The sequence below is a fragment of the Myotis brandtii genome, unplaced genomic scaffold, assembly GCF_000412655.1.
Source record: "Myotis brandtii unplaced genomic scaffold, ASM41265v1 scaffold107, whole genome shotgun sequence".
Classification (NCBI taxonomy): Eukaryota; Metazoa; Chordata; class Mammalia; order Chiroptera; family Vespertilionidae; genus Myotis; species Myotis brandtii.
In genome coordinates, this window is record NW_005353629.1 from 3,722,844 (window position 1) to 3,739,673 (window position 16,830).

Sequence of the window (16,830 nt, forward strand, 5' to 3'; positions counted from 1 at the left end):
GATCTATGCTAGGTACGGAGAATGCAGTTAATTACTAAGACGAATTCCTTTCTATTACTAAGACTAATTAATTACTAAGATACCCACTCTTATTGCGATTACAGACTAGCGATAGAGTTAGACAGGTGAGCAGTGATCCCGGTGTGCCGGGAACAATTCCGTGGGCAGGTCTGGGGAACTAGAGTGTTATAGACCCACACAAGATGAGCTCCAAATCCAGAACGGAGTGAAGAGGGCATCTGGATGTGCCATGACTTTGAAAAAGAGAGTAGAGAGGTAGCACTCCCTCCCGTTTCACAGATGAGGAAACTGGGCTCAACAAGGCCAAGTGGACCGACCACAGCCACTAACAGTTCAGTGATGAAGTCAAGACTGCAATCTCTTGTTTCTCCTTCCACAGCCCAATGGTAATGTGTCACTTTTATCATCATTATCATCGTCATTACTGTAAGAAATGTAAGACATATATGTAGCCCACAACTTCAGTTTATATCTAACAAGAGAGTCCAATTTAGCATCAAAACAGTAGTGAATGGTACAGATGCACTACCTGGCTCTAACGGTAGAGTATCCCATAGGATCACGGGTTGCGGTGGGATTTTTCAGTGACTAGAGCCCATATCCGGGATATGGGGTGTGTGGCCTAGAGGGGCTCCCAGAGGAGGGACAGAGCCTCCTACAGCGGGGCCCAGGGCAGGGGCCCCCGCCTGGGCCCAAGGACAGGACTGCCGCCGCTCAATGGTACAGAGCCCAGCAAGTTTGCAATGGGCAGGTTCCAAGCCGGAGATCAGTGATGATGACTGTTTAAAAATGAATCAGAGATCGCGTGGCGAAGAGAAAAGGGAGACGCATGAAAGATGAAAGGACCCCCTAGTTGACTCTTCAGAGGTGGGAGCTGAGAAGGCATGGCCACGTCTATGCCTGGTCCCCTGCCACAGGCATGCGGGCCCAGGGGCAGCTAGAGGTGAGGACATGCAGGCCAAGGTGAAACCATCCATGAGATTTGTCGCCTCTAAGAGGCCCCGTGAGCCTTTCGGATGTAGATTTCTTCTGCGTGTGTGAAACCGGAGGTACAGAGTTTAGAGAAGGAGGCACGGTGAGGTAGGAAAGAAGCAAGAGAAAGTTTGTCTGAATGACTTGACTGTTGAGAGTCACAGATTATGACCATTTCTGCTCTTCTCTTGGGAAGGGCCTTCATTCGTACTAATAAGTATATGAGCTGGCGCCAATGAGGGTGACCTCCCCTTGATGGGAAGTGTTCAAATTTAAGTTAAATTTTGGAATGATTGCTACTACAGATTATACTTCGATTATTGACCATTGCAAACATTTTGGCCCAACGCCTTAGATCCCAACGTTCTTTGCTGCCCTGGGAACTGATTTATTTTCATTATCTTTATTGTTGAAAGTATTACAGATGTTCTTTTTTCTTTCTTTTTTTTACTATGGATGTCTCAGCAGCCTTTAAAACACCCAGCCCAGGTCTGGACTGTCATGGTAGCTGGGTAAGAGATAAGGGTAAGAAACGTATCCAGTCATCTCACCACATTTCTGCTTTTTTTGTACAAGCTCCAGATGAAATACAGTCACTCAATAAAGTCCTTCTGTTTCTCTCCCCTCCCTCCCTCGCTCCCTTCCCATTTGCCTAGAGAGGGGAACCCTAAACCCTTTGGGGCCCTGCCAGCAGCACCAAAAGAATCTCTTGACTGTTTTCCCAGGGAATTCCTGCCTTAAATGTCAGCAGAGTACAGCTCCCAGCCGAAGCAGAGGCCGCCTGGATCCGAATCAAGGAAAATGTGTTGCTATACCAACTGGGGAAGACCTGGATCCACGGGGCTAGGGGCGGGACGGGGGTTCAGTGAAAGGATTTCGGGGGCCTTGGAGAAGGTCTCATCAGATGCACCTCACTGACGAATGGGAAGCTAGGTCAAACACTGGGTTCCTTGCTGTTTTTAGATTGTTATTTTTATATTACTTTCTGGGTGGTGAACTACGCTTCTGGAAACCACTCTGAATTATAATAAGGCAACGCCTCTTTGATAAAAGAACAAAGCCACCATTACAGCCCTTTGTCTGGTGGCTGTGAGCTGCTGCTGCTGGTGCTGGTGGTGGTGGAGGTGGTGATGGTGGTGGTGGTGGTGGCTGTGAGCTGCTGGGGGTAGTGGTGGTGGTGGGGGCTGTGAGCTGCTGCTGCTGGTGCTGGTGGTGGTGGAGGAGGTAGTGATGGTGGTGGTGGTAGTGGTAGTGGTGGTGGCTGTGAGCTGCTGCTGCTGGTGCTGGTGGTGGTGGAGGAGGTAGTGATGGTGGTGGTGGTAGTGGTAGTGGTGGTGGCTGTGAGCTGCTGCTGCTGGTGCTGGTGGTGGTGGAGGAGGTAGTGATGGTGGTGGTGGTAGTGGTAGTGGTGGTGGCTGTGAGCTGCTGCTGCTGGTGCTGGTGGTGGTGGAGGAGGTAGTGATGGTGGTGGTGGTAGTGGTAGTGGTGGTGGCTGTGAGCTGCTGCTGCTGGTGCTGGTGGTGGTGGAGGAGGTAGTGATGGTGGTGGTGGTAGTGGTAGTGGTGGTGGCTGTGAGCTGCTGCTGCTGGTGCTGGTGGTGGTGGAGGAGGTAGTGATGGTGGTGGTGGTAGTGGTAGTGGTGGTGGCTGTGAGCTGCTGGTGGTGGTGGAGGTGGTAGTGATGGTGGTGGTGGTGGTGGCCCCTGCAGTTGCTATTGTATTTATGTGTTTGTTTTTACTGAACATATTGATATATAAGGGCTCTAGGGGGGTTCATGATGCTGTGATTTGTGAAAAGCAAAATAAGATTTATGGGTTGCCATTGCCTCTGCCCCCACCAGCCTGGGGCACTTCCCATCTGGGACTGAGGCCCTGCTGGCACTGCCAGGGCTGTGTTTCAGTTGTCACTCTCTGAACACAGGAGGAAGAGGTCAACGTTCTGAGGGCAAAGGTGGGGGACAGTCCACCAACCCCGAAGACGCACGGCAGCGCCAAAGGAGAGCCGTGTGGCGTAAGTAGTTTAAAAATTCGGAAATATGTCGGCCGGCTACTTTCTGCTGAGAATTATTGTAACTTTCATTGACCCTCTTTCCTTCTTCCTCACATGTTCCTGGCCCACGGCTTCACAAGGCTCCTCACCCCGACACTCCCAGGTGCCTGACCCAAAGGACTGATTTGGAATCAGCACACCCGGCTACCATCCTCCCCACAGATCGCAGGGCGACTCAGTGAGCAGGTCGAGATTGCATCAATACATTGTTATTCTATTTCTAAGTGAAATCGGTTCTTCCAAATTCACCAATGGGGAAAAATATTTTAGATCCCAAATGTCTTTTGGCTCTTGACCCAGGACACTTCAAAGCAGGTCCACTTAGACACTATAGTGAATATTCGCCAGGCTCCCCACCTCCTCTCTTCCCCACCAACACCACGAACTCATTACGGCTGCCTTCTCCCATCCTCACACCCTGAGTGCCCCGCCGCAGGCCACAGACAATCCTATTGGAGAGCTGTGTCCCTCCCCAAAGAAACGCCAGGCACCTCTCGGGCTTTGCTCGGGGCTGAAGGTGTGGCAGAAGGATCCGTTCTACCACCTGGAACCTAAAAAGGACAGTAAGTACCGCCCCGTGAGAAAAACTGCCTCCAGTCGGTGAAGGGTTAATCCATGGTCAGCCATCAGCCCCTGCTGAGCGTGCTAATAAGTGTAAGAGCTGGTGCCAATGAGGGTGGCCCTTCCCTTGATGGGAACCTGGAACCGGGAACGGAACCGCCACCCTTAGGAACTGGACTGTCCACACCTCCCACCAGGGCGGCGACCAGCAGCCAGAAGAAAGGCAGAGGCTCTGAGAAGCTGAGCGGCCAAGTGCTGCTGGCACTCTGTGAACCGCTGCTGGGAACTGCCATGGTGTGGGGAGCCTGCTAATGAGCCAGGCCGGCAGCGAGGGCACCGAAAAGAAGATCCCCCGCAGCCAGCAGCCTCGGGAGCCCGGGCCCCCGTGGCTATGACCATGACCATGGGCTTCACCCATGAGGAGAACCCAGGGCTCTTCCTTCCCACGCCTCGCGCTGAAATAGACTCTGGTCTGAAATCAGATGATGAGGCAGGGCCGGGAGGGGGGAGGTCCCACAGAGAGATGTGAGCGACCATCTCCTGGTTGGGCTGAGCAGTACGGTCCTAAATGGCCATTGTCTTATTGAAGAGTAATTAACTCTCATAGAATAAGAGAGCCCTGTATGGGCCAGTGATGACTGACTCATCAGCAAAGGGCTATGATGATTCCAATTCGAGGCACCTGAGGCCCATTTAAAGAGCCCCGTTAGGAGAGCGCTGCCGCCCAACCTCAGGCCTGACAGCTCACCAGCACCGTTGGCCGGAGTTGTCTTCAGGCCAAGCAGCCTGAGTGATGGTGCGGGCTCCACTAATGATGTCCTCGGGTTTCTAGACATTAAACCCCCCTACAGCTCCCAATGACTCCCCACCCAACTGCTATCTGTCTTCCTTTGCTACTTCTTCCCCAACAGTTGTTAGTATAGAACCCAGGTCAGCATCGCGGAGACGCCCTAGTTCCTACTTTTCTTCCCTGTTATCCGGCCGGGCTGCCCAGGCTGCCGACAGACCTGCGTTACCTTTTGTGCTTAACATGCCGCTTCTCAGATCAAACACTTCACATAAACGCCAGCGGCTATTTTGCGGCTCAAAAAAACTAATGCGCTGCGGCCTCTCAGTTCATCTCAAGGGCTGGAAGGTGCTATCCTTGGTCTCAGAGTTGCCCAATTTCAACTGTAAACACACAACCGACCACTTCTTAGAGGGGGCGGGGGGAGAGCGCAGACAAGGATTTGGGGGGGTCCTATGGTCAGATGGCCATTAAGGAAGCGCAGCGTCGGCGGGCTGTGTTCCTGAAGGCCCGTGCCCACGGGGACCAGGGAGAGGAAAGCTCTGCCCAGTGCGAATGGCACTGAGTGATCGCCACCGGGCAGTCTCCCCCCTGCCCTCCCAGCCCAATCAGACCAGTCCCGTAATCTGACTCCGGGCACCGGGAGCGGCGGGCGGGCCGCGCGCACTCGGCGGGGGAAGGCATGAGCGACAGACCCAGACCCGCGGCCAGGCGGTGGGGGTAAGTCCTGCGTCGCTAAGGGGACAGCGCTCGGGGCCAGACTCCGGGACCGGGCGGCCTTATCAGAGATCTGGGCCTTCTCCGCGGAATCCAGGGGGAGACTGAGAGCAGGGGTTAGGGCTGAGCCCTGAGCGGGCTCACAGGGCAGGGAGCGGGCGGCGGGAAAGGGGTGCAAGCTGAGACCCAGGCAGCACGAGAGGGGGACCCGCTGCAGGTAGGGCTGCCGGCAGCATTTTTCATCCGAAAAATGATCGCTCAGGAGCTCGGCCGCCGGGAGCAGGAAGGCTGGGTGTCCCTGGAAGGAAAAGTGCCCCTTTCCGTGCAACCCGGACACACCAGCGAGCCCCTTTGTTCTGGGGCAAAAGAAGCCAAACAAACGGTGCTGCTCCGTTCAGCGCGTGGGGTTGAAGGGGACACTGACATGGCCGCAGGGGGCTCGCGCCGCGGGGGGAGCTGCTGAGGCCACAGGTGTGGGTGCGCTGCCAGGACACTTGGCGGCCGGTCGCTGGGTCCTGGGAGGGGATCGGACTCTGGGTTTTGAAAGAAAGTTAAATGCGCTGTCAGCAGTTTATTTATCTGTTTGGTTTTTGTGTGTATTTTTTTCTGATGAAAATTTAAAGCTGGAAGAGCAACTGAGTTTCTGAAATTAGGTCCCTGGAGAGGTGGACGGATGCCTGAGAGAGGAGCAGGGAGAGAGGAGCAGGGAGAGAGGACCTGAGAGAGGAGCAGGGATGGGGGCTGAGAGAGGAGGAGGGAGGGGGGCTGAGAGAGGAGGAGGGAGGGGGGCTGAGAGAGGAGGAGGGTGGGGAGGGGGCTGAGAGAGGAGGAGGGATGGGGGCTGAGAGAGGAGGAGGGAGAGTGGCTGAGAGAGGAGGAGGGAGAGGGGCTGAGAGAGGAGGAGGGAGAGGGGCTGAGAGAGGAGGAGGGAGAGGGGCTGAGAGAGGAGGAGGGAGAGGGGCTGAGAGAGGAGGAGGGAGAGGGGCTGAGAGAGGAGGAGGGAGAGGGGCTGAGAGAGGAGTGCCCACCGGGTCCTCGGCTTTCTGCTCTGTCGCTTCCTCTTTCCCACTAACTCCGGCCACAGCCGCGGAGGAGCGGCAGGTGCCAGCACCTTGCCCCTGGCCATCGGGCGCGCCCCGGCTGCAGAAGCCACCACATCCCTTCTCTCCCATTTGTGAGTTGTCTGCCTTCTCCCCTTGGGGACGTTTGTAATTCTTTCCCAGGGCGCCTTCCCGGCCATTCCCAGGGCTGCTTTGTCTCTATTTTCTCCTCCTCTGGGGAGTTTGAGGTCCCGGCCCTCCCGCTGGGTTTTTGTAATTACGGGGTTCATTCAGAGGGTTCACTGGGCAGCGGGCTTGGGATGGGGTGGTCCCCTCCCCCTGGAACCTCCTGGGCTTGGGCAGGAAATGGGGGTCTCTTTCCAACTCTGCAGGGAGGCCCCCCCCCACGTCAGACCAGAGGCTGAGTTGAGCTCCTGAAGGTCAAGGTTGAGTTCCCCTGGCCCTTTGTCTCCCGGGGACCCCAAGGGATGGTGTGGGGGAGAGGGGTCCTCTCTCACTAGCATCTCAGGAGGCAGCGGCAGGACAGCAGCTGTTGGAACACTCGGCCTCCTTGCCTAACTTCCCATGGGCCTTGTGATTGGATCTCTGCTACCTGCTCTCCATACCTTCACTCTCGCTGCTAAAACAGGCAAAGAATAAGGGCAAAAGCCTTGAGAAGTGGAGACATGGGGTGATTTCCCCCAAGGGGGATCCCAGTCATTTCTCTCAGTATGCGGCTGGCTTCCTGTCCCCAAGCCCGTCTCCCCAGCTCAGAGGTCTGCGGGCAGGGAGAGGGGGGTCCGTCCCAGGGAGGGGGTGTCTTCACTCCCAAGGCTGTCTCTCTGCTCCCACCACCCCTCCCCCTCACCCCACCAGCACAGGAGTGCCCCCGGGGGAGGCCCCAGGCTGTCCTCCAGGGCCGAGCAGGAGGGGCCGCCAGGAAGACTCCAGAGAAGCCCTTCCCTCCCAGGCTGTGCTTGCAGGGCCTGGGTGTCCCTCGCCCCCAAGCTCCGCCTCCCTGGCTGTCCGCCCTGGGCTGCCCCTGGAGAGGGCCAGGGTGCCTGGGTCCGCTGGCATGGACCAGCTTCAGGATCCCTTTGGGAGTTTATCTGAAGGGAACATCAGGGCTGAGAGGGTCCAGCACAAGGAGGGCCAGGGTGCAGCTCTCCCAGGGGGTGGGGGCTGCTGGGCCACCTGGGACGCGGGCAGTGGGGGCTCCGAGCAGATGGCAGCTCTGTGTGTCCACTTGGCCACCGCCCTGAGGCTGGGCACCGCCCTGAGCCTGGGCACTGCTCCTGAGCCTGGCCACCGCCCATGGTGTTGCTCTCCCTGTCCTGGCCTTGGAGAGGCCCCCCTGGGGCCGGAGGTTGACACATCGGGGTCCCAGCGCTCCTGTCTGGACAGGAGTTGTGCTCAGTGTCCCTGGGGCCACTCCCTCAGGCTGACTTGGCCACCTCCCTGAGGCTGGGCACCGCCCCCCAGCCTGGGCACCGCCCATGGTAGCACTCTCCCTGTCCTGGCCTTGGGGAGGCTCCCCTGGGGCCGGAGGTTGACACATCGGGGTCCCAGCTCTCCTGTCTGGACAGGAGTTGTGCTCAGTGTCCCTGGGGCCACTCCCTCAGGCTGGGGAGCAGGAGGGGGTCCCGGCTCTTCTGAGGCCCTGGGGATCCTACGCCCCTGCCTGTCACCAGGGGATCCCCTCTCCCGAGGAGCCTGCCTTCTGCAAAGACAGACCTCAGCATTCCAGCTGCCCAACAGCCCCCTAATCCGAGTCTCCCATCCATTCGCAAAATGCCATTTTGAGCAATAAACTGCACACCTGGAGACAGCCTCCCTGCTTTAGTGCTTTCTGCTCAAAATATAACCGACCAGGAAAGGCCCAGTGACACTTAGAGCTTGCTGGGGGGCGGGGGGGGGGGCACGAACTGCAAAGGAAATGCATCTGACTCTCCATCTTCCCGGGCTTTGATTTAGACGTTTGCCTTTCTGGTGACAATTCTGATCATTTTCCAGTGAAACTGCAGTATCTTTTCGTATCAAATCGAAGGAGACCGGGACAGCAATCTATTGAGCATTGGTTTAGGGGACAATTACCTAATGGCAGGGGTTTCCCAGAAGCAGTCTTTGTGGCATGCAGGTGACCTGGGGGGCTCCCCGCAGTGGAGCCAGCCCGCGGGCCCGGTGCCTCCTGGATTCATGAGCCCAGGCTGCGCAGCTTCTGATGCTGATTTCGTTTTCTTTTCAGCAAGTGCGGGCCTTGGTGCAGAAGACAGAGCGTCATGGTGGCCTTCCGCGGGGTCTGGACCCAGGCGTTCTGGAAGGCGGTCACGGCCGAGTTCCTGGCGATGCTCATCTTCGTGCTGCTCAGCCTGGGCTCCACCATCAACTGGGGCGGCGCGGAGAAGCCCCTGCCCGTGGACATGGTCCTCATCTCCCTCTGCTTTGGCCTCAGCATCGCCACCATGGTGCAGTGCTTCGGCCACATCAGCGGCGGCCACATCAACCCCGCCGTGACCGTGGCCATGGTGTGCACCAGGAAGATGAGCCTCGCCAAGTCTGTCTTCTACATCGCGGCCCAGTGCCTGGGCGCCATCCTCGGGGCCGGCATCCTCTACCTCGTCACCCCGCCCAGCGTGGTGGGCGGCCTGGGGGTCACCACGGTAGCCTCTTTAGCTTTTAGTTTAGTTTTGTTTGTTTTTTTTAATTTTTATTGTGGAAAGTATTACATGTGCCCCCTTTCTGCAGTGCTTCGGCCACATCAGCGGCGGCCACATCACCCCCGCCGTGACCGTGGCCATGGTGTGCACCAGGAAGATGAGCCTCGCCAAGTCTGTCTTCTACATCGCGGCCCAGTGCCTGGGCGCCATCCTCGGGGCCGGCATCCTCTACCTCGTCACCCCGCCCGGTGTGGTGGGCGGCCTGGGGGTCACCACGGTAGCCTCCTTAGCTTTTAGTTTAGTTTTGTTTGTTTTTTTAATTTTTATTGTGGAAAGTATTACATGACGAAGAAATGTAGTTTACCTGAAATTCAAATTTAACTGGGAGTCCCATATTTAACCTGGCAACTCTCTCTATTTTTTAATGTATCACTAATTTTGAAATTATTACAGACATTCCCCTTTCCTCCCATTGAACCCCTCCACCCTGCTTCTTTCTCCTACCCCAGGCCTTCACCACACTATTGTCTGTGTCCATGGGTTATGCATATCTGCATGCAAGGTCTTTGGTTGATCACCTCCCACCCTCCCACCCCTGCTTTCCCTCTGAGAGTCCACACTCTGTTCTACGCATCTATGTCTCTGGATCCACTCTGTTCGTCTGTTTATTTAGTTCATTAGATTCCACATATGAGTGAGATCATGTGATACTTGTCTTTCTCTGACTGGCTTATTTCACTTAGCGTGATACTCTCAGGTCCCTCCATGCTGTCTCAGGGGTAAGAGATCCTTCTTTTTCACTGCTGCGCAGTATTCCACGGTGCAAATGTACACCATTCGCTCTTATTTTTATACCAGGACTTCAAGCTTCTTGCGGACTCTACTCAATGACAGCCTGGGGCCTGAGAGACCTTCCTAAAATGGCTAATTTATTCTCAGGGCATTTCGGATGATTCATGATGAGCTGGTTCTGGCAACGCTGCATGCATCCATATGAAATTCTTGTTTGCTATTAAGTGACTTGAAAAATTACTGTCTTGATGGCACAAAATTTGTGTTGGTTTTTCCTTCTCTCTCTCCCACCCCAGTGACTACACCAACTATACATTTAGCATAAGACACTTTTATTACCATTATTCATTGGTTCACTAGCAGAAGAAACAATTTGTTTCTTGCCATGTTTGTGAAATTTTAAATGATCTATGTTAAGGGTCACACTTAAAGAAGTACGTTGGCATTTGAACCTAGCTTGGCTCTTAGCTGGTTAGGATTATCGTTTGTTAGCTCAGCACCAGAGTTGATTTAAAACACACACACACTGGGTTTAAAATTTAATTGAAATATATTAATTAATTTAAATCTAATTAATGGATTTAATCATTTCCTTATAAAATTACAAGACTCTCAAGAAACTCCTTTATAAGTTAAGTAGAGCAGTGGCACATTTTGCTTCCCTTGTAGAAAAAACATTCAGCACAGACTCCTGCTTGGTCATTGTAAGAGTAATTAATTGCCCGTGATTGCCCCAAATGAGTGGAAATTCATGCCTTCTTTTGGGGGGGATGGGAGCAGTGTCTCAGTTGGGAGTGGGGTGGAAGACTCAGCCACCAGGTTGTTTTTTTAATTACAGTTTCCATTCAAGATTCTTTTGTATTAGTTTCAGGTGTACAGCAGAGTGGTTAGACACTCATGTACTTTACAGAGCGGCCCCCCTTGTATTTCAAGTACCCACCTGGCACCATACATAGTTATTCAATGCTAGAGGCCCAGTGCACGAAATTTGTGCAAGGGGCTTGGCCCTCACGGCTTGCCTTGGCCCCCACAGCCCCAGCTTCGTCCAGAAGGTCATCTGGAAGGACGGCCGGATGGTCGTTCGGCTGTCTGGTCTAATTAGCATATTACACTTTTATTATTATAGATTGTTGACTCTATTCCCTGTGCTGTCATTTAGATCTCTGTGACTATTCAGAAACTACCTATTTATGCTTCTCAATCCCTTCACCTTTTCACCCAGTCCCCACCACCCACCTGGCACCATATAGTCAATGATATGTTACAATATCATTGACTATATCCACTAGGCTATACTGCACATCCCTGTGACTATTTTGTAACTATCAATTTGTATTTCTCAATCCCTTCACCTTGTTCACCCAGCTCCCCAACCATCTCCCCTCTGTCAACCGTCAGTCTGTTCTCTGTGTCTCTGAGTCTGGTTCTGTTTTGTTGCTTTATTTTGCTCTGTAGAGACCACATATAAGTGAAATCGTATGCCCACCATTGCTTTTATACGGATGAAATATGCCTTTCACAATGCTGCGTCGCCATCGAAAATGAATTCCTGCTTCAGCTCAGACGGAGTGCTCTTCTCCTTCTAGGTTCACGGGAACCTCACTGCGGGCCACGGTCTCCTGGTGGAGCTGATCATTACCTTTCAGTTGGTGTTTACTATTTTTGCCAGCTGTGACTCCAAACGGACTGATGTCACTGGCTCCATCGCTTTAGCAATTGGATTTTCTGTTGCCATTGGACATTTATTTGCAGTAAGTTTCCAAGTCCATTTGAATAATTGATCCATTTCATTTAGCCTCGCCCTAGAGCTGGCCTGAAAATGTTGTGTTTAACAGCTGTAGTCCTTGACTCTCCAGCCATGTCTGTCCCTTCTCGGTGATGGTTTTACCAACTTTTCCACGAGGATGTCGATATGGCAGCGAGCGTCTTGACAGTGCAGTTAGCACTGCAAATGGTAGCGAATCTCAATGAAGGAGACCAGTCAGTAGACCTGTTAACCAAAGTCTGAATTGCTTTCTTTTTCCCTGCAGATCAATTACACTGGTGCCAGCATGAACCCCGCCCGATCCTTCGGCCCTGCGGTGATCATGGGAATCTGGGAAAACCACTGGGTAACTATCGTGTTGAGGACAGTTACCCAGGGAGCTCTTTATTTTTTTCATTGTTTTTCTCACTCGTTTCTCGTACTTCCTCCCAACCTTGACCCCCTATTGATTACATTTTTCATAAGAGAGACTAGCGCAGATCCGTGGCAAAACATCTCCTCTTGTATCCGCTCTGAGCCTCAGTAATAGTCTTTTTTTTTTTTTAAGCGCTGCTCTGGGCACTGTGTCTGACAGACTACAGCAGAATGCGTTGCACAGGGAGGTTGTCTATGTGGAACCAGTTAAAATCAGGACAGTGGAGAGGAGACGGTTTTTAAATAATTGAAAGTAAAGCTTTCCTGGTAATAACAGAAAATACACTTGCAGAAAGAAGATGAAGGAGGAGAAAAGAATGAAATGCTTAAAAGCACTGCCCGTAGCAAAAACAGTTATCTTTTTTGTTTACAAAAGCGTGAACCCAATTAATAGGATGCAAGTTGGAAGCATCTGAAGTGCAGATGGCGAGGAATGAATGGTGCAAATGTCTACGCTATTATCACCGGAGCCTCAGCCGGAAAAATAAGTGACTTTCAGGAAAGGCCAGCTTTCAGCCCGGCCTAGCCTACCTGCTGATGGGCTGGCGGTGCTTCCGAGAGCGGGGGTGCCCGTTTTCAAATATCACGACCAATTTTATTTCTATTGTGTCTTACAAAAAGGAATGTTAATTCCTTAAATGAATAATATAGCAGCTTTTCGGCCACTTACACACTAACTTACAATAAGCAAAATAAATAGGCATGCGAGCCAGCCTCACACGGGGCTAACTCTTATTGTCACTTATATGTTGTGAGTGCTGTTCTACAACTTTCCGTTTGTGAACATAAAAGTACGTCACTTGTGTTTTAGTCTCGGGCACGGGGTGGTTACTGGCCCAGTCACACCAACCAGCCACAGTCTATACGGTGTTTTTACAGGAAATCCCCACCATTGAATGACCTGTGAGTCGGTGTTCTACAGCAAGAGTCAGGACTGAGACAGGCAAAGACTTTTCAACAATACTACCCATCAGATTGGTTATTTGGCCACTGATATTTCTAAATTTGTGCCTCAACAAATTTGCCACACCAGCGGGAATGGAAATTTTTTCATGGATAGTATATAGATCTTATGAAAACCACACAACTTTTAGTTCAACCTAACCTTTTTAATTCAAACTATTTTTTATAAATAAAATTTAGGAAAAAATGACAACTTTCAGTTTAATTTATGAGGACTTTAAAATGCAGATGAAAATATGTTTTTACTAATTACTTGTTAGGTGTGGTAAACTAGTGATGATTTAAAGAGTAGGAAAAGTCTTAGCTTATTGATTGAATCAAAGTTTCTCCCTGTTATTTTATAACAAACTTACTCCCACTGAAAGTGAATGTCCAATGGTGTGTGAAATTTAGAACTAAGTTAAAGTATATCTGCAGATAGATAAATAGATATAGATAGATGATAGATTAGAAGTAACAACAAAATAGTAATGACATTATCTTAGTTTTCTTTTTTATGCTTTTCTGTATTTTTAAGAACAAAATTATTTTCCTTTATAGCTTTTAAAACGTACTTTAAGCCTTTGTTTTTTGTGTTTTTTTAAATTTTTTTATTGCTTAAAGTATTACAAAGGGTATTACATATGTGTCCTTTTTTTCCCTCCGCCCTTGACAGTCCCCTGGCCTCCCCTACCCCCCAGTGTCTTATGTCCATTGGTTATGCTTATATGCATGCATACAAGTCCTTTGGTTGATCTCTTATCCCCCTCCCTCCTGCCCCCAGCCTTTGTTTTGAAATAGCCGTTTGAAATTCAGGTCTGTTCATTTTTAGCACATGCAGCTAGATGCCTTGTTCATAGGTGTTCGGGGGAAGTGTGGTGATTACGTAGCAGTCTCTAGTCTCCCTGTGGGACTTGTAGCTTGTGGAGTAAATATATCCAAGGAGACTTTACCAAAGGAACAAAGAGTAAAGACAGTCAGAGGGGGGCTCCTCTGAAAGAGCCTGGAGAAGGTACGCTCTCACACGGTTTATTTCATGTTGGAGATGAGAAACCTGGTTCTTGTAACCACTCTACCCTGTCCCCCTGTTAAGTACATGTGTTCAGCTTTAGCTTAAAGTGTGGATTCTCTTTAGATTTTGCAGTGAGGATGCTGATATTAATTTTCAGAGAGTGTTTTAAGCCAGAATCATTCATCACTTTTTTTTTCCAATGAGAAGACTGTACAGTAGAAACAATATAATAGCTCAAAAGAGTGGTGAAATCCCAGCTCCACTGCTTGCTAGGCATGAACTCTGAAGCAAGCCTCTTACCCTCTCAGAGAGGCGGTTTTCTTCCTGGCCAAATGGGAATTATAATTACATCTATAGCTCAAAGGGTATCGTTGGGGTTCAATGAGTGGATATGAGAAAAGTACAAAGTACAGCTGGCTCAGAGACAGTGCCCAGTAAACAGGGTTTCTGTTGCCCACGTGAATCTCTCTTTTTTTAAAAAAAAACATTAAAAAAAATTTTTTTTTATTGATTCAGAGAAGAAGAGAGGGAGAAAGAAATAGAAACATCAATGATGAGAGAGAATCATTGACCGGCTGCCTCCTGCACGCCCCCTACTGGGGATCAAGCCCACAACCTGGGCATGTGCCCTTGACCAGAATCGAACCCAGGACCCTTCAGTCCTCAGGCCAATGCTCTATCCACTGAGCCAAACCGGCTAGGGCAGCCCACGTGAATCTCTTGAATGAATGTCTAATATTCCACAGCCTACATGTGCTCTAAAGCCGATGTTGACGTTTATCCCAAACTCAAAACTTTATTCTAGACACAGAAGTGATATGGTAAAAGCTTTCATGTATTGAATTAAAATCCCTGTGGACTTGCTTGCTCATCCTCAGCTAACCAGCATCCGTGAACTCGGTCCAGGGTTCTTCTCCACGTCACCTGGGAAGGAAGGGCGAGCAGGCGCTCTGCGAGCAGAGTAACGGAGGAACCGGAGGGTGCTCATTAAATCACATCCCCACATGTTAGAGAGGAAAAGCAGGTGACATGAACGGAGGTGACGTACTAGCATAGCCACCCTGGACACATGCACCTTTAGATCATCTAGGAAACAGGGAATGGGGCAGGTTACTGTGCACCCGGAACTATTCAGTATTTACAAGCACGTAATTAAGTTTCAATCCATTTCCATTCAATCCTGCACCCATGAGGAATGTGTTATTATAACCCCACTCTGTCGGTGAGGAAATTGAGGTTTAGGAAGTGAAGTCGCTGATGCAAACACGCACAGAAGCTGAGCGGGGAGCTGAGAGCCCATTCGTCATGCTGCGCCGGACAACTGCAGCTCCCGAGGAGATCTGTGCTGTGACTGAGCAGCAGGAGGCCGGTGTGAGACGGCATTAAGAAAACAAGAAAAGCCCTCGCCGGAACCTTTTTCTGTGTTAGTGGAAGGATTCTTATGTCCGCTTATATGCAGTCTCACCAGGGAGGAGCTACCTGTACTTCAGTGATCATCAGACAATGCAAAGAAAGTCATTAATGACAGGAAAAGAGAAAACAGCCTTTTCTTGTTTTCTGTTCAAATGTCATTTAACGATGGCTCTCTGACATGGATTTGATGTATTTTTCTTTATTCTGTCCAGCTTTCTCTTTTTCATACAATGCCCCATTAACCATGGCCTGCACATGACCCTCTCTTAACTTAAGCCCACTAAATTCTATCTGCGGGAGTTGTTCGAAGGAGTGATGTTTCTCTGCATGAGTTCTCTAACCCCTCCCTCTTCTCCCCAGATATATTGGGTTGGACCAATAATAGGAGCTGTCCTTGCTGGTGGCCTGTACGAGTATGTCTTCTGTCCAGATGTTGAACTCAAACGTCGGTTCAAAGAAGCCTTCAGCAAGGCTGCTCAGCAAACCAAAGGGAGCTACATGGAGGTGGAGGACAACCGGAGCCAGGTAGAGACCGATGACTTGATCCTCAAGCCCGGAGTGGTGCACGTGATTGACATGGACCGGGGCGAGGAGAAGAAGGGGAAGGACCCGTCGGGAGAAGTGCTGTCCTCCGTATGACTAGAGGATGGCACTGAAAGCAGACGCGAGCCCTTAGAGCTGCCCGCAGAGGTCCTCCCGCCCATTAAGGAAACAGACTTGTTATAAAGTAGACGTGTCTCAGGTCACGTTACTCGGTCTAGCTAACAAGTATTTCATTATTTACTAAGGAGGAATGGAAGAAACCTATTGTGAATTCCAAATCTAAAAAAAGAAATCTTTTACAAGTATCCTTCCCTCCCCCCAAAGCAAATATACGTGTAGTGTATCTACTTGCCACTCATTAAAAGTGCGTATCAGGATCTGGTTAAGTCTTGCCGGACAGAAAATATAGGCAAACCTATCTGCTTATTCCTCCTCGACCAGGAAATTGGTATCATCAAATCTCATTTGAGTATTTGTTCCATTAAATCAAGTTTGTCAGTGGCAAAGTACAGTGCGTCACAGAGTCATGCGCACTCAGAGAGGAAATCCAGCAGGCGCTTTTCATGAGCAGTCCCTTCCTCACAAACTACCTCGGCAAAAGGACACATTAACAAGGGCCATTGCTAATGGACTATTTCCATTTATATTTCAAATACCAAACTTCAACCCCAAACTCCAATTCATAATAGTCCTTCCTCCTCCTAATGCCTACGATAATGTGAACTAAAACCCAAAATGGGAAGAACGTTCAGAAACCCTATACATGTGTTAGCTCGAAAACATCCAAATCATAAGAGACATCTATTGAGATTCAGGACAAACCGATTCGTGAGACCTTATGAGGGTGGGAGAAAAGAACCATCACACAGAAACCATAGGAAAGAGGAAACCCGAATTCTGGTATCAGGTCGTCGTTCTGTTTTCAGTGCACATCCTCGAATCCACCGCGTGGGGGTGACAGACTACGCTTTTAACCTAACAACTTTGCTTACTTTTTATTTTTAATTTATTGGCAAAACTAGGGGTTTTGTTTGTTTGTAACTTTGGTTATCTATAGATAAACATTAGCTGAGACCTATTTTTGATAACAAGAATGTAATAGGCGAGTTTGGGCTTTTTGTTGACTAGTAAGCTCTGTCCGCTCG

General features: G+C 50.5%; 1 protein-coding gene across 7 annotated transcripts; it reads left to right on the plus strand.

The window, feature by feature from the left end:
* Positions 1-1,857: 1,857 nt before the first annotated feature.
* On the plus strand, positions 1,858-16,534 carry AQP4 (aquaporin 4). 7 transcript variants are annotated; one of them, XM_014541455.1, is made up of 8 exons: positions 1,858-1,926; positions 2,914-3,003; positions 3,123-3,228; positions 8,393-8,672; positions 8,947-9,081; positions 11,183-11,347; positions 11,627-11,707; positions 15,503-16,534. In XM_014541455.1, exons 4-8 carry the CDS (start codon positions 8,427-8,429, stop codon positions 15,779-15,781), a joined length of 906 nt encoding a protein of 301 aa, XP_014396941.1. In that variant the 5' UTR covers positions 1,858-1,926; positions 2,914-3,003; positions 3,123-3,228; positions 8,393-8,426; the 3' UTR covers positions 15,782-16,534. The 7 variants fall into 7 exon arrangements, with proteins under 7 accessions (XP_014396941.1, XP_014396944.1, XP_014396934.1 ...); XM_014541458.1 differs by lacking the exon at positions 3,123-3,228; XM_014541448.1 differs by lacking the exons at positions 1,858-1,926; positions 2,914-3,003; positions 3,123-3,228 and adding an exon at positions 4,173-5,110 and having other exon boundaries at positions 8,393-8,630; positions 8,905-9,081.
* The last annotated feature ends 296 nt before the right edge of the window (positions 16,535-16,830 follow it).